The 22260-nt window shown below is 40.1% G+C and overlaps 1 protein-coding gene across 3 annotated transcripts; it reads left to right on the top strand.

Annotated features, from left to right (window-relative positions):
• The first annotated feature begins 573 nt into the window (after window positions 1-573).
• lrp10 (low density lipoprotein receptor-related protein 10) lies at window positions 574-21420 on the top strand. Of its 3 annotated transcripts, none has more exons than XM_059355229.1 (10): window positions 574-615; window positions 2259-2429; window positions 2614-2646; window positions 3522-3666; window positions 5132-5325; window positions 7283-7848; window positions 11561-11997; window positions 14720-14914; window positions 15874-16003; window positions 18896-21420. In XM_059355229.1, the coding sequence occupies exons 2-10, from the start codon at window positions 2381-2383 to the stop codon at window positions 19541-19543; spliced, it is 2397 nt and encodes a 798-aa protein (XP_059211212.1). In that variant the 5' UTR covers window positions 574-615; window positions 2259-2380; the 3' UTR covers window positions 19544-21420. The 3 variants fall into 3 exon arrangements, with proteins under 3 accessions (XP_059211212.1, XP_059211213.1, XP_059211214.1); XM_059355230.1 differs by lacking the exon at window positions 574-615 and adding an exon at window positions 655-938; XM_059355231.1 differs by lacking the exon at window positions 574-615 and adding an exon at window positions 1247-1316.
• Window positions 21421-22260: the final 840 nt, after the last annotated feature.

Raw genomic sequence — 22260 nt, 5'->3', positions numbered from 1 at the left:
CTTGACAGATTTTTGTATGTAATGACTCAAGCAATGAAATGAGGACTATTAGTTTTATATGGAATGAATATCCAGCATTCACAAGTATAGTTAATTTTGACTGACATGTCATAAACAATGTTAATGTTATAAAACAGCAGAGAGTTGTATGAAAGCATTTGATGCATGTCCAAAAGCATTTGTAATGTGTTGGAAGGAATGAGGAACTGCTACTATGATGAGCACAAATGACTAAATGTTGTGGCGGTTGGACTAACTGTTGTGCAAATGTTAATATTGATGTGAGAAATGCACCAAAGCGACTGAGAAAAACTGTAAAACTAATTCTGTGTATTTCTATGAACCGACACTGACACCTTGTGGTAAGAAAGAAACATTTCACACTTAATCCATTAAGACATTAATCGCCCTATAGGAATGTATTTATATATATAGGATATACATAAGAAATGTACAGTATAGTTATAAAATGTATATATTCAGTGTAAACCATTTAATGTAAAGAAAAAGTTTTATGAATGGAAAGTAATCCGTTAAGCCCCGCCCCCTGACGTCATGCGCTAAAATATACGGAAGTGGCTCAGAACTTGTCAACAAGAAAGGCCGACTGACACGGTAACGTACTCAGCTCCTGTCGTTTTTTTGTCGTTTAATTGTGTTGTTGCCGCTTCTTGACTACATGTTGTGAGTTCCTTGGGTACTTAAATCCCCCGTGTCGTGTTTGGAAACCTTTTCTTGACGTGTCGCCGCCTGTAAAAACGCGTTTTAACGAGAACTGGAGTGAGGATGTTAGCAGTTAGCCGTTAGCTCCGCAGGTTAAAGCTCCGGTAGACTAGATCCATAGTGAGGACCATAGACGGCCAGCAGCGGCTCTCTGCTGCTCCTACAAACACAAACTGGCTCGCAACGTCAACACAGGACATATTGTAAACTTGTAGGTAATTAAATTTAATATTTATCGACCAGAATCCGATTATCCTCACAGTTTCACGTCACTGGGGATAACAGAAAGACTATGAAAGTGTTCGTGTGGGGAGGATTTCTTCTCGGAAATGCTAATAACTCGTTCCTGGCGTCATTGTTGAGAAGATTAGGGGAAGGAAGTCGCTGTTTGTGTGTGTGTGTGTGTGTGTGAGTGTGAGTGTGTTCAAGATCAAAATAACATCAAGCTCAAGAGGCCCTGTGTTGTTTTCCTGCCCGGATATCTATATAGCAGCAGTGGTTTGATTATAGATATACAGTCATGGAAACAAATTATTAGACCACCCTGGTTTTCTTCAAGTTCTTGTTCATTTTAATGCCTGCTACAGCTAAAGGTACATTTGTCTGGACAAATATTATGATATCAACAAAAATAGCTCATAAGAGTTTAATTTAAGAGCTGATATCTAGACATTTTCCATGGTTTTCTTGATAATGATTTTGGTTGTTATCAAGGTATCATTAGTAAATTTTGATATTATACATTTAAAATAGTAAAACTCTTAAACTGCAGACCCTTATATTCATATGGGTTAGTTTTTCTGATTATTTTCTATTTTCACGTGTAAATTAGTATTGTTCATAGTAAAATATTACTTTTTAAACATTTTATTAGCCCCCCTATGAATACAAATATAGTCATAGCTATTATTGAGTAAAGTTTGACCATATGGCTAAAATTAAATATGATATTTGCGACTAAATACATTGAGATGGCGATAACCATTGTTGCTTTCACAAATATTTACAGAAAAAAATAGATAATGTTTAGTGGTTTGTTTGTCTGTCTGTCTGTCTCTACCTACAGTAGTGGAGCAGTAGTCAAATTTGTATGCTTACCTTTTTAAGCTTCCTTGTTTTAACCAAGGAAAAATCCAAGAATTGCTTGTATTTGTACACAGTTTCCTAGCTATTAAAGCTGATTTGGACTTTGAATTGTTTGGGCTACAACTAGGAAAAACGGTCTGAGTTTACATTTTCAGATTCCTTGTTTTATTCAACCAATGGCTCAAATCCCTAAGATATTTAGTTTGGTGTCATAGAAGACCAAGAAACCTTTTCTTTGTAGAAAAGTACATAATAGCAACACACAGTTGCTTTCCTTTCATAGACTTAATGCTTTATTTCTAATCACAACTACTGAATGAGCTCTTCAGCTGTGTTAGCTGGCCTGTTTGTTGGCAGAGTACGATTGTAATAACATTATGGGGCTGTTTTATGGTTGGCAAATAAATCTAACACACCTCTTATTCACCATCTCTACTTTCACTTTGCAGATGATGTCTTCCTGAACAAACCTCCCAAAATGGAGCTACTCTGAAGTTTTTTTTAAAAAGCCCTTTTAAAGTCTTCAGTTTTTATATAATTTCCAACATTTTGGAGGAGAAGCACTACCACAATGACCGTCACTTACAACTTTTGTGCCCTCCTAGTTTTCACCATAACAGGTGAGTGAATACACATTAATCAGTTTGACTGTCTTTTGTCTGTCCGCGTATCTATCTAACTTTAAGTGTTTATCAAGCAAAGGTCGTGTTTGCATTTCTAATGTCATTCAGCATTTACGACCTGTGAGCCGTGGTGATAAAACACCTGCCTGACTTGCTCTGTTTTTGCTTATTTCCTCTGCAGCATGCAGCCGTTTTGAGCCGGCCCTCTGCTCCGGTAAGGAAACAAACTAGTCAGCACTTTATCACATGTTGTAACTGTGGATGCCATGAAAAGGTTTTTTTAAATGTCACTTTCTGCTTGCATACTTTTCTGTAACATGCAATGTGTCCTAATCATGGTAACAGTAGACATGCAGATCATATTAACAGTAGTTTTATTTCCTTTATGCCACACTACTTCTCCTAATTTCAACTGTCGTGTAATGAAATTAATCTTTAACACCTCACAGCTAGGCGTGTCACGATAACACATTTTATAAGACGATGTATTTTCCCAGAAACGATCATGATAAACTATAGTATGGTTGATGTTGTTTTATGCCACTGATATAATGAAATTAGAGCAAAACAATCCAAGTACATCCTTTTCAACAGCAATTATTTTTTAAATCTCAAGAATATTAAACATTGGAATTGAATTGTTGAAAATAAATATTAAAATATCCTAGATAAATAAAACATAAATAATTAAACTACAGTCAAAATAAATAAAATGGACTCGCAGGCTCTGTTAACAAAAAAAATGCACTGAGGTAAATATTTTTAATTATCTAACTTTATATTACAAATAACATAAACAGCTGGAATGGCTGCTTGGGAAATATAGGTTTCTTTCGGCATTCGACATTTGCAGCATTACCTTAAACACAACACAAAAAAATATGTAAAGGACGATATATCGAGTCCAGAAAAAACTATTGTGTCCATTTTATATATCGAACGATAAGTCGATATATAATATAGTCGATAGTAGTTATTGTGACGGGCCTTCTCACAGGTTCAACAACATACACTAACGGTTTAGTTATATTAAAACGGGAGTTATTTTGCCTTCTTAACCTTTGCTCCTTTTGTTCCAATGTCTCTCAGCCCGCTGTGGGCATTCCCTCCAAGTCTTGGACAACAAAGTGGGAGAGATCAGGAGTTCTATTTACCACAGCTGGTCCTACCGCTTCGGCCCCAGCTATGACTGCTGGATCATCGAGGGTCCGGAAGATGAACCTATCGTTCTCAGGTAAAGGCACCGAGGGAATGTGAACTACCGGCTATAATTGTTTGCTGTACAGGAGCATCTCAAAAAATTATAATATGATAGAAAAGTTTATTTATGTCAGTAATTCAATTCAAAAATTGGAAATAACACATTATATAGATCCATTACACACAGAATGAAACATTTCATGTCTTAATTTATTCAATTTATTCTAATTATTCTAATTATGGCTTATTTATAATGAAGACCTAAAATTCAGAGTCTCAAAAACTTGAATATTACAAAAGACCAATTTTAAAAAGTATGTTTAATATGGAAATGTTGGCCTCTGAAAAGTATGTCATCTATATGACTCAATACTTGGTTGGGGCTGTTTGACTTAAACTACTGGAAATTGACTTTTCCATCATATTCTAATGTATTGAGATGCACTTATATATCTGATGCTATCTGCAACAATAATGCACAGAATGTACCTGACTTTTATGTAATTCAGAGGCACAAGATGTGCTGTACTATTGAATGTCTTTACTACAGGGGAAATATTGGGAAACCTGATCTTGATCTTGCCTGATCATGTTCTTTGGTGAGGATGCAATGTTGAGGGTTCCTACAGGCTCTGGCAATCTTTGAAAACACAAAAATATTTTTGAAGTGGGTGTTTTCAGGATTTGAAAAGTGATGAGCTAGTGAATAAAGTAACTTATAGTTTAGGTTATAGGTTGACAAGTCTACTTACTAACAGGACACACGTTTAGAAACATTTTCCTTTCATTTTGATGTCACAAAAACATCATTTTATACTGTTATCAGTGTTACAATCAGTCTTAGAAATTGACTTTGGACCTCAACCTATCAAAGTAATAAATGCCACACCTCAACAGTGACACACAAGAGACATACCGAGAAAGAATTGATTAAACTAAGGTAAACACAGAATGAACAATGGAACAATGGCAGCATTAAAGCAGTGTATGGGTTTGTGCCATGTGTGCTGTGGAGGAGCTTTTTTCTTCTCTTTATAGCACAATAACATCTAAGTAAGTGTTATTAAGAAGTGGAATATAATGTAAAATATAAATTACAATAGCTGTAAGGTGTTGGAAAAGCTTGAATGTATAACTTAAAAATGCTTAAAGTGCTTGAATTTGACTTTGAGAAAAGGTTTTTGTAGCTCTCTTTATGGATAAAGTTATCAGACTGGAAGGTTTTAAATTAATCCAGCAAAATTAAAACCTGACAGATTAAGAATTTGATCACATTGGTGCCAAAATCGGTAAAAACGATCAAATATAGCCATTAAGCTGTCCTTGTCAGTGATTTGCAGCATTGCCCATTATGTCCTAATGCACCCAGAGATATTAAAGGAACAACTATATAGAGCATATTGTGTCACTTTCGTCCAAAAAAAATGCTGCCTCTTACTTGGTACTTTTATATAAGTAAGATTGTGTTCTTGCTAATTTCACTCTAAATCTTTTCTCAGCTTTTCCCAGTTTTCAGCGCGGTGTAGGAAGGAATGGGTGTCCATAAAATCCTCAGCTGGCGGTGAGCCCGTTGGCCTTTGTGGCTCCAAGTTGCCGCAACCGATGGAGTTTCCAGGGGGAAATATTACAGTGATGCACCACTTCCTCCCACATCTGTTCCCTGTGTCGTCCTTTCGGTTGACCTACGCCAGAGGTATGAGAGCATCACCTTTCTTTTTTCTCAAACATATTTTTGTTTAAACATTTTTAAAGTGCTGTCAAGGGAAAAAAATCGAGGTGTATCATGTGATAGGGCTGGGCGATATGGACCAAAAGTCACATCCTGATATATTTAGGCTGAATATCGATATACGATATATATACTGATATTTTTATTGCAAAGTGAGAGCAAATGTTCAGTCAAAGTCAAATATGACATGACATGACAAATATGTCACAAGTAGTTGTTGTTTTTGTTTGGTAATATTTTTATTGCATTTTTCAACATAGACAAAAACGACAAACAACAACACACTGGCCACAAAAAAACTAACAAATATCCAACTACTTATTATGTAATACAGACAATACAATGAAAATGCTCTGTCCAGGCCTGGAATTTCATCATTTTAGGGGCAAGGCCACTTGGCCTTTTGTGTTGTCAATTTTTTGAGGGCACAAAGGCCAAAAGCCAGGGCTATAAAATAAAACAATGATTTTAAGTCCACGTTCAAAATGAATTTAATTTAAGGACTAGTAATGACGCTTCTGAGGAAGATTGGAGCCTCGGTTGAAACTGTCAAACAGGTAAAGAAACATCTCCTTGTAAAGTAAAATGCATCAATCTTTTGCTCTTTGAGAGCTAAATGAGAGCAAACACCTCACAGAACATTTTTCACAGTCAGGAGATACTCCTATTATAAAATCTTTGTTATCCTACTGTGTCATTTTTAATTGCTGTCAACATGCTTTCCTCTAGGACATGGAGCAGCCAGCCAGTGTGGAAAAATGGCTGGCTAGATTTTTTTTCATAAAATCCCAAATTTGGTGCCTCTCACATATTTTAATGCCACTATTCCATCATATACTCTGATCTTAATCATTGCATATTTTAAAGGAGAATAAAGGTTCTTGTATATTTTATTTAAGGCCTCTTATTTTGACAGTCTTCTTGTAAATTCTGTGGTCGATTCTGTTAACACACTGTGCTCTTATTTTGAAAGCTGCATCCGTTTAGCGACAGGAAGTTATTCAAAACAGTAAATCAGTTTAGTGTGATTAAAACAACTTTAAAATGCTGTGTTTTTTGAAAGGAAATTTAAAAATGATAATAAACAGAAAATGAATGCCCTGCCTTCATAACCCAAAAACATCAGTTAGCCAGTTTCCCTCATTGCCATCTATCATCCCTTTTAATACAATAGTTGAGTCTTTTACCAGCGTATTAAAAGAAGGGTGCCCAGATCTTTAAAAAAAATCATCCATCTTACACTTACATCTGTGTGTTAAATATGACACAAGTAGTTTTATTGAAACAGTTTATTTTTAATCAAAGCTCCATAAAGTGCACATTTAAATAAAAAAAACTTAAATAAAAATAGCCTATGAAATAAAATAGGCCACTCTTTTTCTGAAATAAATATATTTATTTGAGGAAAGACTAACGAACATTACAAAATAACTAAATATGGCAAACCCTAGTAAGGGCAGCATTTATATATAAAGAAAAAATAATTGAACTATATCAATATATGCAATATGGTCTTTCCATCTCCCATTTAAAAATATATCGATGTATTTTTTATATTGATATATCGCCCAGCCCTATCATGTATTAACCCATTGAAGCCTGGAAAGCGTTTACGTCGTTTTGTAGTATTTTGTATAAGCTCTCAAATACTTTTTGAATTTCATTTCTATCTGCTACAGAGGCTGAAAAATCTATTATTCAGTAGAAGAGTTCACACTTTTTTTTCCAGAATTTTTCCAGAATTTCCAGAAAATTAGAGGCTTATTTTAAAATCGCCCAGCGGTTTTTCAGGCCTCAATGGGTTAATGTATTCGTATGTGGAATAAGTAATAAGAAATTTGCATTTCTGCTGCATGTTTCAGTTGTTGTTGTTGTCAAACTCTAATCTAGATTCTTCTCTTCTCTGTTTCTTCACATCCAGACACCGGTGACTGCCCGGTCACATCCTTCGAGTGCCTGGGCGGCCGCTGCCTTCCCTTCTCGTGGCGCTGTAACGGCCAGGTGGAGTGTCTCGGCGAAGGCCGCGGCCTCGGCAGCGACGAGCAGGGCTGTGGTGCAGAGGCGGAGACCCCAGAACCCCCAAAGTACGGCAGCACACAGACAGAAGAGGCCAAAGCAGAGGCGTACACAGAGAAGAACCACGAGAGGGACTCTGAGAGACATTATCTCACAGATTCTGAGTCTGATCTGTGGGCGCTGCTGAAGGAGAGGCAGGAGGAGGAGGAGGACCAGGAGCAGCCTCAGACCCACAGGGAGCCCGTTGTGACGCCCACTCCCATTGAGTGGCCCTGTGGAGGACACCTCCAGACCTTCTACGGGACCTTCTCCCCTCCAGCCATCCGGGGCCCTGCACTGTTCTGTGTGTGGACTCTGGACCCTCAGGACTCGAGGCCACTGAGACTGGACCTGCAGCAGCTGGTGCTGGGGCCCGGAGACAGACTCACTGTGTACAACATGGAGCAAGGCAAAGGAGACATTATCAAAATTGTGAGTTTCTCTTACGTATGTAGCCAAATATTTATAAACCCTCCTTTTTAAAAAAACAAACCAGTCGGCACGTTTCCATTCGGTACTTTTCCCTCAAGTGAGCCGCTATCGGTGTGGTTTGGTAGAGAGGATCCGCCCAAGATCCACCCAGCTTCATCGGTTAGCAGCTCAGAAAGTAACTGCCTCAGTAGCTACTTTCTGAGCCGCTACTAACTAGTCGACGCTGATTGTATTTACATTACATTACATTACATGTCATTTAGCAGACGCTTTTGTCCAAAGCGACTTACAATAAGTGCATTCAACCTGATGGTACTAGACATAGACCATAGGAATCGAGTAAGTACATAACTTTAAGAGCTAACTGTCATTGCTACAGGAGTGCTATATGTTAAAGAAGAAAAGAATAGAAAAGAAGAAGAAGAAGAAGAAGAAGAAGAAGAAGAGCAATTTTTTTTTTTTTTTTTTTTTTTTTAAATATATATATGTGTTAGGTGACCATGGCTTAACCGAGGTATTGTTGGAAGAGATAGGTCTTCAGCCTGCGGCGGAAGATGTACAGGCTGTCTGAGGTCCTGATGTCGGTGGGGAGCTCGTTCCACCATTTGGGAGCCAAGACAGAGAAAAGTCTGGAGGTGGTTTTGAGGCGAGTTGACCCGCGGAGGGTGGGAGTCGCCAGCTGTTTGGCTGATGCAGAGCGGAGAGGACGGGCAGGGGTGTAGAGTTTGACAAGGTCCTGGATGTAAGTAGGACCTGAACCATTAGCAGCAGAGTACGCCAGAGCTAGAGTCTTGAAGCGTATCCGAGCAGCCACAGGTAGCCAGTGCAGGGAGCGGAGGAGAGGTGTTGTGTGTGAAAATTTGGGAAGATTGAAGACCAATCGAGCAGCTGCATTCTGGATGAGTTGCAGAGGTCGGATGGCTTTGGCAGGCAGACCTGCCATGAGGGAGTTGCAGTAGTCCAGGCGTGAGATGACCAGTGCCTGGACCAGGACCTGAGCTGCCTTCTGAGTGAGAAACGGACGGATTCTCCTGATGTTATGCAGCAAGAATCTGCAAGATCTTGAGGTGGCGGTGATGTTTGTGGAGAGGGACAGTTGGTTGTCAAGAGTCACGCCAAGGTTCTTGGCGGTTTCTGTGGAGACAACCACTGTGTTCTGCACAGTGATGTGGAGGTCAGTGGTGGGGGAGCCCTTCCCTGGGAGGTAGAGTAGCTCAGTCTTGCCCAGGTTGAGTTTGAGGTGGTGCGAGGACATCCACTGGGAGATGTCGGCCAGACATGCAGAGATACGTGCTGCTGCCTGTGTTTCAGACTGGGGAAATGAGAAGATTAGCTGGGTGTCGTCGGCATAGCTATGATAGGAGAAGCCATGCGAGTGGATGAGGGAGCCAAGGGAGTTGGTGTAAATCGAGAAGAGGAGCGGACCAAGGACCGAGCCTTGAGGGACCCCGGTGGTGAGTAGACAGGGTTCTGAAACAGAACCCCTCCAGGTTACACGGAAGGTGCGGTCCTTGAGGTAGGATTTGAGCAGAGACAAGGCAGAGCCAGATACTCCCAGGTGATGAAGGGTGGAGATGAGGATCTGGTGATCCACAGTGTCAAAAGCTGCAGAGAGGTCCAGTAGAACCACAACAGATGAGAGAGAGGCTGCCTTCGCCTTGTGAAGCTGTTCAGTCACAGCGAGAAGGGCAGTCTCTGTTGAGTGGCCCTTCTTAAAACCAGACTGGTGAGGGTCAAGGAGGTTGTGCCCATGCAGATAGCAGGATAGTTGGTTGAAGATAGCCCGTTCCAGAGTTTTGGAGAGGAACGGCAGGAGAGAGACGGGTCTGTAGTTGTCCACTAAGGATGGGTCGAGGGTGGATTTCTTTAGGAGAGGATTCACCCTTGCTTCCTTCAGAGAGTTAGGAAAGCAGCCAGTAGTCGAGGAAGTGTTGATAAGATGGGAGAGGAACGGGAGGAGATCAGGAGCAATAGACTGAAACAGGTGGGAGGGAATAGGATCGAGCTGACAAGTGGTAGGACGGGCAGAGGTTACAAGGCTGAGCACTTGAGGAGGAGACAGTGGAGTGAATGCTGAGAGGGAGGGAGACGCTGATGGGGAGGGAGGAGAGGCAGGTTGTGAGACTGGATGGGTAAATGACGAGCGTATTTCCTCAATCTTTTTCAGGAAGTGGTTGACAAAGTGGATCGGTAGGAGGGAGGAGGTAGGAGGGGGGGTTGGAGGGACCAGGAGATTTGTAAAGATTGAGTAGAGCTTCTTCGGGTTGGAGAATGAAGATTGAATCTTGGCCTGATAGAAAGAGCTTTTTCCAGCTGAGATCAGAGATGAGAAGGCAGCAAGAAGAGATTGGTAGTTGCGTAGGTCCTCAGGGTGTTTAGTTTTCTGCCATTTCCGTTCTGCTGCCCGTAGGGGAGCTCTGGTGGCACGCACAGAGTCCGACAGCCAAGGGGCAGGGGAGGACTTGCGCACTTTCCGAGGAGTGAGAGGACAGAGTGAGTCAAGAGAGGAGGAGAGGGTGGCAAGGAGAGTGTCGGTTGCAGAGTTGGGCTGCAGAAGTGAGAATGAGTCTGATGAAGGGAGGGATGAGAGAACAGTTGAGGCCAGAGAAGGAGGAGAGAGAGAGCGAATGTTGCGGCGGACCAGTGTGGTATCTGTCGGTGAGGGCAGACAGTCCGATCGGGAGAGTGGGAGGGAGAACTTGATAAAGTAGTGGTCGGAGACATGAAGTGGGGTTACAGAGAGATTGGTAGTCGAGCAACTCCTGGTGAAAATGAGATCGAGGAGGTTGCCAGCTTTGTGAGTAGGGGGTGATGGAGTTGTAGTTGTATTTGGTTGTAGTTGGTGGCTTCGCACATGCATGACTCAGTTGCAAACTGGATGCTGAGGGGTTAACATCCCCTGCTCTGACTGCAGCTGGGAGAGACTGCTGCAGGAGGACTGGGCCGCTTGTGAGTGCTTTGGGACGGTACCTGCTACTCGTTAAGAAGAGTAGGAACGAGTCTCCAAAAGTCTCCAATAACACCAGAAAAAGGAGCTAGATTTGTCGCTAGTCACTTTTTTGAAAAAGAGTCGCTAGAATGGTCTGAATAGTCGCTAAATATAGAGACAAAGTCGATAAGTTGGCAGCACTGCTTGCCAGTCGGTTTGTTGTCATATTCGAACTCTGTTGGTTAGCCGCTACCAAAGTAACTGAATGGGAATATATTTTGTGTAGGTTTCTAATGAATGAAGCCGTAGCTTGAGGCTCTTAACGATTTCCTTTCTCCTAATCAAAATTTAAAAAAATTCACACTCGACTCTGACTCTGGAGAGTTAAACTGTTTTTTAAAATGAATTTCTTTTATACAAGAGCCTCGATTATACGCATTAAACTCCTCCCCTCTTTGTGTGAGAATCGAAGGCAAATAAAGGTGCGCTGCTACGAGGAAGTAACTATTAGAGTCACATATTTTCTCAAATATTTCAAGTGCAATATAAATGACAATGAATGCAAATTATCTGCACACATTTAAATGAGAGGAATCAAATAATTATCTTGTTACATTGCTGCAAATATTGTACATATTCTTTTATCCCACTACAAAAGTACCTGTTTGGGAACCGAGGCCGAGGGGGAACTAACTAGTGGGCGGGGCCAAAACACTCAGCTGCTTTCCAAAAAGTACTCGGTGGAAACACTCCTAATGATGATGTTTCCTTTTCTCTTTACAGATCACCAGCTCTTCCAATTACAAATCAGTCCAAGTTGAGTCCCACACCGGCCTGATGTCGATGACGTATGAGACTCTTCCCAGCTCGGAGGGGAGCGGCTTCAACGCCACGTTCCACGTGGGGACGTACTGCCCCCCGTGGGAGGGCCGGTGTGGCGGAGCGGCAGGAGGCTGCTACACCAAGGAGCAGCACTGCGACGGGAAATGGGACTGTCCCGAGACGGGCAAGGACGAGGAGGGCTGCCGGGGCTGCGGCATCAACCAGTTCGCCTGCGGCGTGGCGGGGCAGCGAGCCGTGGCATCCAGTCACTTCGCTGGCAGACCGGTGTGCTACCCGGTCACAGAGAGATGCAACTACCAGCTGTACTGTGCTGACGGCAGCGACGAGAGGGACTGCACCGTGTGTCAGCCGGGGACCTTTCATTGTGACAGTGACAGGTCAGTGTCTGAAAATCTGTTAATCTGGCTCAGAGAGGACAGCTGTCTCATTCTCTTCTGGACCCTGTGAGCTGCAGTTGACTAAACAGTTTTTCTCAAGGGTTCAATTTGAAGCCGTTCTGGGTCTTAAGCCTGATTTCCACCGGGCACGTTACTGCAGCGTCACGTCAGCGTCGCGTATGACGTTGCAAATAGGTAACACTCTAATCAATGAGAGCATTTCCACCGGGCGCGTAGCGTAACGTTACAGCAGCGTCACGTCAGCGTCTCTACGCGAGCATTTCCGCGAGACGCTGCCAAACCGCGTAAATCTCAACAGAGCAGATCGCACCAGACAGGAAGTCCGACTCAGAATCAGCGTAAAACACTTCCGCCCCTTTCAAAATAAAACACAATACGCAGTTCATGCAGCCTAAAACTATTTCACATCAACATTATGTTATGACCGGGGCACCAGATCAGCAATCAATCAATCAAAGGGTCTCAGAGGATCGGCGACACGGACGACAAGAGACTGATTGTTGAAGTGGAACATCATACAATCATTTATGACATAACATATTGTTTTTATAGGGATAGATGGTCAGATCAACATATCTTTCACCTCAGAGAGGCAAAGTAAGTTGGTTTTTGTTGTTGTTGACTTTATACACACAGTTTATCCATAGACTGTATAAATAGAGTTTAAAGTTTATCATGGGATCTTGCGGTCTCCCGTATGGTCAGGATTATCGCGTGATCTCGTTATCTCGCGTGTATACGGCCGGCTCGCTAAGCTGACGTGCTGCTGCTGTAACGCGTCCGGTGGAAATCCCCAGTTAGGATCTGATCGCAGTACGTGCTCTTTGTTATAGAAGTAGATGATTAAACTTTCAAACCTGTAAGACTTCCAATTTGACTTGGTGTCAAAGGCTTATTTGTCATTTTGCAGAAAGACAAAACTGTTGATTTATTGTCAGTTCAGCTACTATTTTTTGTTGTTGCCATAAATGCTGATATGGTTTGTGTCAGGTTAGTTAAGTATCAGTTTCTAGGTGTGTCTTGGTTATAATAGAAGTGTGTGAGTCAGAGGGTGTGTGCAGAAATATGACCGTCTCAGAGCAAATTGATTTTTATGAAGTATGGGACATTAAGTCGATTTTGTGGGTTTACAGTTGTTTTGATTTTAGTGGAAAAAAAGGTCTGCAATGTATATTCAGTGCAGGTTTCCAATGAATGAAGCCGTAGCTTGATGCTCTTAACGATTTCCTTTCTTCTAATCCAAATCAAAAAAATTCACACGACGACGCTGTAGAGTTGAACTGTTTTTTTGTTTTGTTTTTTTATACAAGAGCCTCGATTATACACACTAAACTCCTTCCTTCTATGTGTGAGAATTCGAAGGCAAATAAAGGTGCGCTGCTACAAGGAAGTAACTATTGGAGCCAAATATTTTCTCAAATATTTCAAGTGCAATATAAATGACAATGAATGCAAATTATCTGCACACATTTTAAATGAGAAGAATAGTTATCTTATTGCATTGCTGTTAATATCACAAATATATTCCTTTTAAAATTCAGTTTAAATCAATAAATCAGGTAAATGACTGCCTGGTTTTTAATTTTTATGGTTATATAATAGTGATTCATTCCACACTACTGTAATTAATACAGAAAATACAAAAAAATACACTTTTACATTTTAACATTAAACAACACGTGGGTAAATGACAACATCTAAAAATGTTTATGTATATATAAACAAATACATAGGCACCCTTTTCATACAAATACTCTTGCATGAGTATATATATATATATATATATATATATATATATATAAGCATACTAAAAATTGGGGATAGTTGTTTGTACATTGATTGTAGTTAAATTTAGTTTGGACACATTGGAACTTATTCAATGTTTTTTCTTTATTTCTAAAGACATCAAAGCTATGAAAGAGCAATGAGAATTTAAGAATAAATAAGAAAATAATTTAAACAAACTAGAATGTTTTTATATTTTAGATTATTTAAAGTAGCCAACGTTTCTGGTTTGTTTAACACTTTTTTTTTTTAACTACATAATTCCACATGTATTCCATCATAGTTTCGATGTCTTCAGTATTAAACTACAATGTTGAAAATAATAAAAAATAAAGAAAGAAAAACCATTGCATGAGAAGGTGTGTTCAAACCTTTTGGTACTGTGTGTGTGTATATATATATATATATATATATATATATATATATATATATATATATAATTGAAAAATATATTGAATGGAGTAATTTTTGAAAAAAATTGTGTTTTATTTAATTTTAAGACACCTGCGTAAAAAAATTAAATAGAAAAAAAAAAATAGAAAACAAATAATTAAAATTAATATATAAAGGCAAACAAAAAAATCTGAATAAATTAATAAAACAGCAATAAATAAATTAAAATAAAAAGACAAAAAATAGGTTTGTTCTTTGTGTAACCTAATTTATGTATATATATATATATATATATATATATATATATATATATATATATTACATTGTTGTATTATATACATTGTTGTATTTATATACAGTGCTGTACTGTACATAGAAGGACACACTTGAGATAAAACCCAAGGTCCAAACATTTAGTGCAACAATAGAAAGACTATAAATACAACGAGCAGTAAGCCGTAAACAGCAGCTGGAGTTATTCCTGCTCCTCTGACACACAGACGGCCCTTTGTTCCCTCTGCAGGTGTGTGTTTGAGAGCTGGCGCTGTGACGGCCAGGTGGACTGTAAGGACGGGACGGACGAGCTCAACTGCACCGTCATCCTGCCCCGCAAGGTCATCACCGCGGCAACGGTGGGCAGCCTGGTCTGTGGGCTCCTGCTGGTCATCGCCATGGGCTGCACCTGTAAACTGTACTCGCTCAGGACCAGGGAGTACAGGTAACCAGTTCTACTGCAACAGAGCCCGTTCACTGTCCACTCACTAGCTTTTGGGATATTGTTTGAGGCAGCATGTTCACCACTTATTGTCATTCACAGTTATGGGCTGAAATATGTGCCACCAGAAACTGAATTTGAATTATTTATATTTGAATTTGAGTTGCTTAACTTGAATAACTGCATTACAAAACTGAATTTGAATCACATAATTTGAATTTGTACTGTTCAGTTTGAATCATTGCAGTGAGAAACTAAATCTGAATTGTAATTTGAAATTGAATTTATTAGTTTGGAACTGAACATTTAGTTCTCACAATTCAAATTCAGTTCACAAAATTCAGTTTCAATTTTCTGCGACGAACATCCCGGTAGTTGAAGCAGAGCAATCAACTACTATTGACGAACCTGTCAATCGTAAAACTAACTCACGTGTGATTATACTGTAAAGATAACGTCAAAGAGTTTTCACAGTAATCTTGCATATTTAAATGTGCTTTGTGTTTAAATAAGTTTTGGATAAAATTTAACCCAGTAATTCATGTTAGCAAGGTTTGATACACTAAGCTAATTTTACTCAAATTAATCCTCTTGTATTTCTGTGTGTTTTATAATTGTTATTGCAACTTTCAGTTTGCAAACTGTAGCTTTATCCAACTTAATTCTCAGCTCATTATTGACGTACGGCCGCAGAACTTAATGCTTGGCCGTGTTTCAGTTCAGTGATACTGATACGCAGTCAAAGATAACATTAACTTAAAAAATGCAAAGATTGATTAAAAAATTCCATGTAATCGACCAAATTCTGAACGACCAGTAATCGATCATCGATTAATTATTCCCATCCCTAGTTGTTGGTGCTGCACAACAAAACAATGTGGCATCAGTTGAGAGTGAATCAGCAGTGCAGCGGTGTGTGTGTGTGTGTGCATCTAAATGTGTGTATGTATGTTTTCTTGCAGCTTGTTTGCTCCGATCAGTCGCCAGGAAGCGGAGCTGATCCAGCAGCAGGCTCCTCCCTCCTACGGTCAGCTGATCGCACAGGGCATCATCCCCCCAGTGGAGGACTTCCCCACAGAAAACCCCAACGAGGTGAGAAAAAGGAGCACCAAAGTCTGTTACTGATATCTGACAATCAATGATTAGTTCAGTCTTTTCAGCTGATATTTATACATGATACGTTCAGACTAAAGCAACCTGTCGAGCACCGCAGCTTTTAAAATGTGGATGTTTTGCTTTTAAGTTTTTTCATCTGATCATGTGTGCAGCAAGTACAGAGATGCTGTTGTTGTTTATAAAAAAATGTTTTGCCTCAGGCTCCTCACAGCAATATAAATATCTGCAGTCATGGAACAAATTATTAGACCAGCCTTGTTTTCTCCAATTTCTTGTTCATTTTAATGCCTGGTACAACTAAAGGTACATTTACTTAATGATTTTGGTTATTACCAAGAAAACCATGGAAAAAAATGTCTAGACACTTATGAGCTCTTTTTGTTGTTATCATTATATTTGTCCAAACAAATGTACCTTTAGTTATACCAGGCATTAAAATGAACAAGAAACTGAAAAAACAATGGTTTAATATTTTTTTTCATGACTGTATAAAAAGAAAATCATGCAAGTAAAAGCAAAATCCGAGTCCAAGACATACAATTGGCCAGTTTAAATAAAGTCCTGAAATTAAAACAAGTGAAATATATAAGTAAAGTAATATAAATGTGTGTAGACAGGATTGAAAATGAAAACAGACTTTAAACAGGAATGTTATGTCATAAATGGCAAATAAAGGTGTTTGGTGGTAAAGTGACTATAATATTGAGCTCGGGCAGCTTTTTATATTGGCTCGATATATTCCTAAAGAAACTATCTCCTGCTACTAAAACCACCGTCATGAAGTGAACTTTGGAGTCTCAGCTCAAATGAAGCTCCCTTCATTAGAGTCTGGGTGTGAATACAGCAGCCAGCTTCACAATGAACTTAAATTTAGCCTGCTTTTAACAAAGTACGCACAATGTAACAGCTTGAAATGCATGCAAATGCATACATGGGCAAAATAAAAGCGATATATCCATCCATCCATTTTCTTCTGCTTATCCGGGGCCGGGTCGCGGGGACAGCAGGCTAAGCAGGGCATTCCAGATGTCCCTCTCCCCAGCCACAACAATATATATATATATACACAGTTCTAGCAAAAGCCTGTTTTGATAGCAGACGCTTTTATTTTAAAAGGACGAAAATAGACTTCCTGTCGACTGTTAAACGATCTCAGTGAGATTAAACTATAAGGAAGACGTCAAGTTTCAATGTTTCATGTTTTAGCCCCCGAAGAGGCATGAGGTTAGTTTTCACAGTAATCTTGCATATTTAAATGTTTTGTGTTTAAATAAGTTTTTGATCAAATTAAACCCAGTGATTCATGCTAGCAAGGTTTGATACAGTAAGATAGTTTTCCTCCAAATGAATCCTCTTGTATTTCTTTGTGTTTTTTAATTAGTTATTGCAACTTTCAGTTTACAAACTGTAGCTTTATCCAACTTAATTCTCAGCCCAAAATTAAAATAAAAAATATACAGATTGGTTAAAAATTCCACGTGATCGACCAAATTCTTGACGACTATTAATCGTTCATTGATTAATTATCCTCATCCCTAGTAGACACATCCCTCAGACTACAAACTGACCATAATAAGTCAGTTAAATGCTTAAAGATTTCAATAAATGTGACTGTGAGAACCTCATGTCTCTACCCTTCACTCTTCAGCTGCTGTAATCTATAGTCAGCCTTGTTGTCTCCGTCTGTAAGTCACATGTTTCACTGTAGCAGCCGTATTAATCAGCCGTGGGCCGAAGAAAGGAGAGTGTTAAGATGGAGCTAATGTGCTGTTACCATGCAGGTTCACTCTGAGGTGTTTTATTATTAGTTGGTAAGGAGAGCTGAGGTTGTGGAGGGATTAAGAGAATAAAACAAAGCCAGCTCTGTCTGATGGGACGCTGCCAAGCTGCTCTGAACTTGGTTTGAAGTCGCGTGTCTCGGCCTGTCACGATAATTACTATATCCACTTATCGTTTCATATATAAAAATGGACACGATAGTTCTTTTAGGCACAATAGTTATTTTCTGGACTCAATATATTGTTTACATGGGTGACTTTTTGTGCTTTTTTGTGTTTAAAGTAAAGCTGCAAATGTTTGACAGGCAGGACGAATTTGAAGAAAAAAAAAATCTCAAAGCCATAAAATGTGATGGAGTAGTTATTTCAAGTAATAAAAATTTCTAGGGGGCGCTATTAGGTCATTTCTCAACATCCATTCCCACGAATACTACGTAAATTTCACGGGAGATTGACGTATATTCCAAATATGGTGTGTTTTGGAATATGAAAAAGCCCCCAAAAAGGCGATTCATTAGGGAGATGAATAATAATAATAATAATAATAATAATAAGTGGACCTTCGGTGCTCGGTCCCTAATAATAATATTAATAATAATAATACATTGACTTTTTTAAGTACCTTTCTAACACTCAATGACACTGTACAATAGTTTAAACCAGACAAATGTTATTGTTATGTTATTTTAATAATAAAATAATAATAATAATACAATATGATATACATAATATATGATTATCTCTGAGCCTAAAAGTCTGTTTAATTTGTTTTGATTGTAGTTTATTTATGTTTTATTTATCTAGGATATTTTAATATTTCTTTTCCACATTTTAATTCTAATGTTTAATATTCTCGAGATTTAAAAATGCATTACTGTGGAAAAGGATGAACTTATTCTCCTCTAATATCGTTATAAAACGAAAACAACATCAATACAACGATACTATGGTTTATCATGATAGTTTCTGGTAAAATATAAATGTTATGGTGACAGGCCAACGCGTGTCGAGTTGCTGAAGGTGTTTTAACGTCTCCGTTGCTCCTCCTCCTCCTCCTCCTCCTCCTCCTCCTCCTCCTCCTCCTCCTCAGACCTCGTCTCTGTCTCTGAGAGGAATCCTCCAGCTCCTCCGTCAGGACGCTGCCAACTCCCCGCACCGCAGACGCCGGCCCCGATTCATCCGCCGGGCCGTCCGTCGCATGAGGAGGTGGGGCCTGATCCCGCGGCCTCCCTCCAGGCCCAGCCAGGCGTCCAGCTCCAGCCAGCAGCCGGCGGACGCTGCTCCCTCCGGACAGGAGCCGGCTCACTCCACGCCCACCTCCTCCTCCTCGGCCGTGGAGGCCGTCAACCAGCCGGTGCCTCAGAAACTGGGCCTGTTGGCTCAGTCGGAGCAGCAGCAGCAGGAGGCCCCGCCTCCTCTCCTGCCGCTGCCCCTGCCTCCTGTCGCCTCCCCTCCTCCTCCTCCGTACGCTCCGCCAGCTCCGAGTCCAGTCACTCCCCAGACTCCTCCTGTGGCCGTCCCCCCCAGCAGCCCCTCTCTGGCCTCCATCTTCCACACGCTGGGCCTGAGCATCTCCCTCTTCAGAGCCTCGCCCTCCTCCTCCTCCTCCACCAACTCCATGCCCCTCTCCGCCTCCCCGTCTTTCTCCTCCTCCTCGTCCTCGTCGGATGACGACGTGCTGCTCATCCCGCTGTCCGAAGACACGACTTCAGAGGACGACGTGCCCATGCTCACCTGAATGACTTCCTCACCCCCCCACACCCCCTCCTCCATCTCCTCCTCCTCCTCCTCCTCCTCCTCTACTCACAGATGATAAACTGAAACCCAGTCTTTCCACGTTTGTTTGAACTCGAGCACAGGAGACTCACCTGCACTGTGCAAGTCTGGTGCCTTTTTGAAATTGCTTTGCGTTGGATTTGTTGACTTATGGAATCAAGTATTTGATTTTTTTTTCCTTTTTTAAAGACCTCCTGAAAAAGTTTTAGACGAAAAAAGCATGAGAGTAAGTGTAGGTGAGTATTGGATGTGCACTTACTTCCTGCTAGGCTGCACATTGAAGGTAAACTTTTGCACAGAAGAATCTTCCCTATCCAGAAACTGAGGCAGGCTACTGTCAGATTGAGTGATTAGTTTTTAGATTACATGATGGAAAATATTGTGTTTGTATGACTGCAACTGTGTGAATGCATTTGCATTTTAGGCTATATTCACACTAATGTGTTTTTGTTTTAAAACTCATAACTTTGCTACGTTGACTCGGCGTTTTTGAACCCCTAAAACAGAGAGTTTGGAAAACTCTGCTGGGAAAAAAACCCCCCATTATTTCTGCACATTCAGACTAAAACTGTCGCAGAAAACTGTGAAACAAATACAAACAGAATGTTTCAAATTCAGCGTGTACATTTATAAAACCAAATTTATCAGTTTGGACATAAAATATATTGTCTTTGTACAGTTTTCAGTTGAACATGTGCCAAAAAGGATTACCAAATTATAGCATTCTGTTGTATTTCTGTTTTCACAACTTTTTGGGGGTAATAATGATTTTCAGCTTTCAGAATCCTAGTGTAGTTGTACAAACCTTGTCTTCCTCTGTAGTATTTTTTCTGTCTTCTCAACCCGAAGTAACGTTAGACAATCTGCTTTCTCTTTGCACCGGCACATGCATGCCCGGTGTACGTGAATAGTCGTGTGATGTGCGTTTTCAGGCGGTTGTAGATCTCTGATTCGATGCTAAAATGTTGGAAATCCATTTTAAAATGAAAACGTATTTGTGTGGATGTAGCTTTACATTGACAGTGAAGTATGTTTGTAGATGTGGATTATCTCCACATACTTCTGCCACTTGCATCCATGTTTTACCACAGATAATTATATATATAAAAACCAACTAATTCCCCCTATTTAAGTGCCTTTTTGAGGAGTTTCCCGTAGAGAAACACACTGCACACCAGAACACACGGAGGCACACGTTTTCTCACATCTTAGCACGCATCCACACATCAGTGGCTTTATTATCACATGAAAATAAAACGATGCATGTACTCTGCAAGCTGGCAATAACTTTTTGGGACCCCTAGTGCACACGGATTGCAACATAACTGTTTTGAGTACACACACATAGACACGTGTACCCTTCCCTAGTGAATGTATGTAATCTACAGAAGCAAAATGTGTCAAAAGACAATCTCTCCGGTGCCTGATTTAAGGATGTGTGTGTGTGTTTGTAGTGTGCACGGGATAGATGAGGCGCCCTGGCGATGAAACGGCGGGCGCGAAAATTCACAAAAATAACCTCAACTTGAATCTTCAACCCTTGAGGGGAATCATTCTGTCACACTCTGACACAACAGACTCGTGGTGTGCCATTTGTATTATTGTACATTTTACGGTGTTTTTATTTCAGGCAAGTTACATTTTGTTTTCTCTCCTAAGTTGTTGTTTTTTTTTCGCTTTGTTGAATGTATTAGGGTCGACGTGGAGTAGCCGCAAGTTTTAAAATTTGCATTGTAATGAGGTAAATGAGAGAGAGAAAGAGTCATTTCTGGTTATTTAGGGTCAACTTCACTGTATATAAGTAAAAATGTGGCTGAGATTAAACGATTTGCACTTTTATGTGTTGGGTGTTGTGTCTTTATGTGTGTGTGTGTGTGTGTGTGTGTGTGTGTGTGTGTGTGTGGGTGGGGGGGGGGGGGGGGGGGGCGGGTGTCACCTCAGAGTTGTTGCATTGTGCTTTGTATTCAAAAAGTCTCTATGGAGCTTCACAGACGCCTGAGAGAGCTCTTCTTCTGTGGTGCGACGAGAAGACAGGCAGAAGTTGTTGAGACTATCAGAGCAGCAGAGAAAATGAAGCTGTTCGCTCTGGAAGAATGATACGACACAGAGGGAACGAGGTAATTAATACTTTGATTTTAGTCACTAGTGCTGCAGGAAAGTCATTGTTGGCAATGAAATTCACTCTAAGAGGAGCTGGAGGCCACTTTAGTTCTACTGTGGTGTTTTCAGTGCTTGAAAAGTGCTTTAAACTAGCTTAAATTGAGCTTATATGGAACAAAAAGTCTTACAAACAGGAAAAAACATGAGAAAGTATTGTGTTTCCATTTACTTTTTGCACCATTCTGTAGAATTATGTTACAAAACTGACATTTTTTTGTTGATTATAGGTCAATAAATCTTACTTTAATGGCATGAAGAAGCCAAAAATTTTTTTTAAGGGAGGTGGAGAGTCTGTAGCTACATAACCAGTGGTGGAAGAAGTATTCAGATCCCTTACTACAGTAAAAGTACTAATACCACACTGAAATTACTCCACTACAAGTAAAAGTCCTGCATTCAAAACTTACTGAAGTAAAAGTACAAAAGTACTTTAAGGTTACTTTAAATTTACCTTATATAGAAGGTCAAGTCTTGACATTTGAAACATGAAAAAAATTGTTTCCATTTAATTTGGCACCC

Source organism: Centropristis striata, chromosome 17, assembly GCF_030273125.1.
Source record: "Centropristis striata isolate RG_2023a ecotype Rhode Island chromosome 17, C.striata_1.0, whole genome shotgun sequence".
Classification (NCBI taxonomy): domain Eukaryota; kingdom Metazoa; phylum Chordata; class Actinopteri; order Perciformes; family Serranidae; genus Centropristis; species Centropristis striata.
The sequence above is the reverse complement of the archived record's forward strand: the minus strand, read 5'-3'. Positions and strand labels throughout refer to the sequence as shown.

What these genes read in the sequence shown, in the direction of transcription:
- lrp10 (XM_059355229.1), top strand. Translation starts at nt 2,381, where the DNA reads ATGACCGTCACTTACAACTTTTGTGCCCTCCTAGTTTTCACCATAACA. An exon ending in TGAGCCGGCCCTCTGCTCCG is followed by an intron (nt 2,647 to 3,521) that starts GTAAGGAAACAA and finishes AATGTCTCTCAG; the next exon opens with CCCGCTGTGGGCATTCCCTC. An exon ending in TTTCATTGTGACAGTGACAG is followed by an intron (nt 11,998 to 14,719) that starts GTCAGTGTCTGA and finishes TTCCCTCTGCAG; the next exon opens with GTGTGTGTTTGAGAGCTGGC.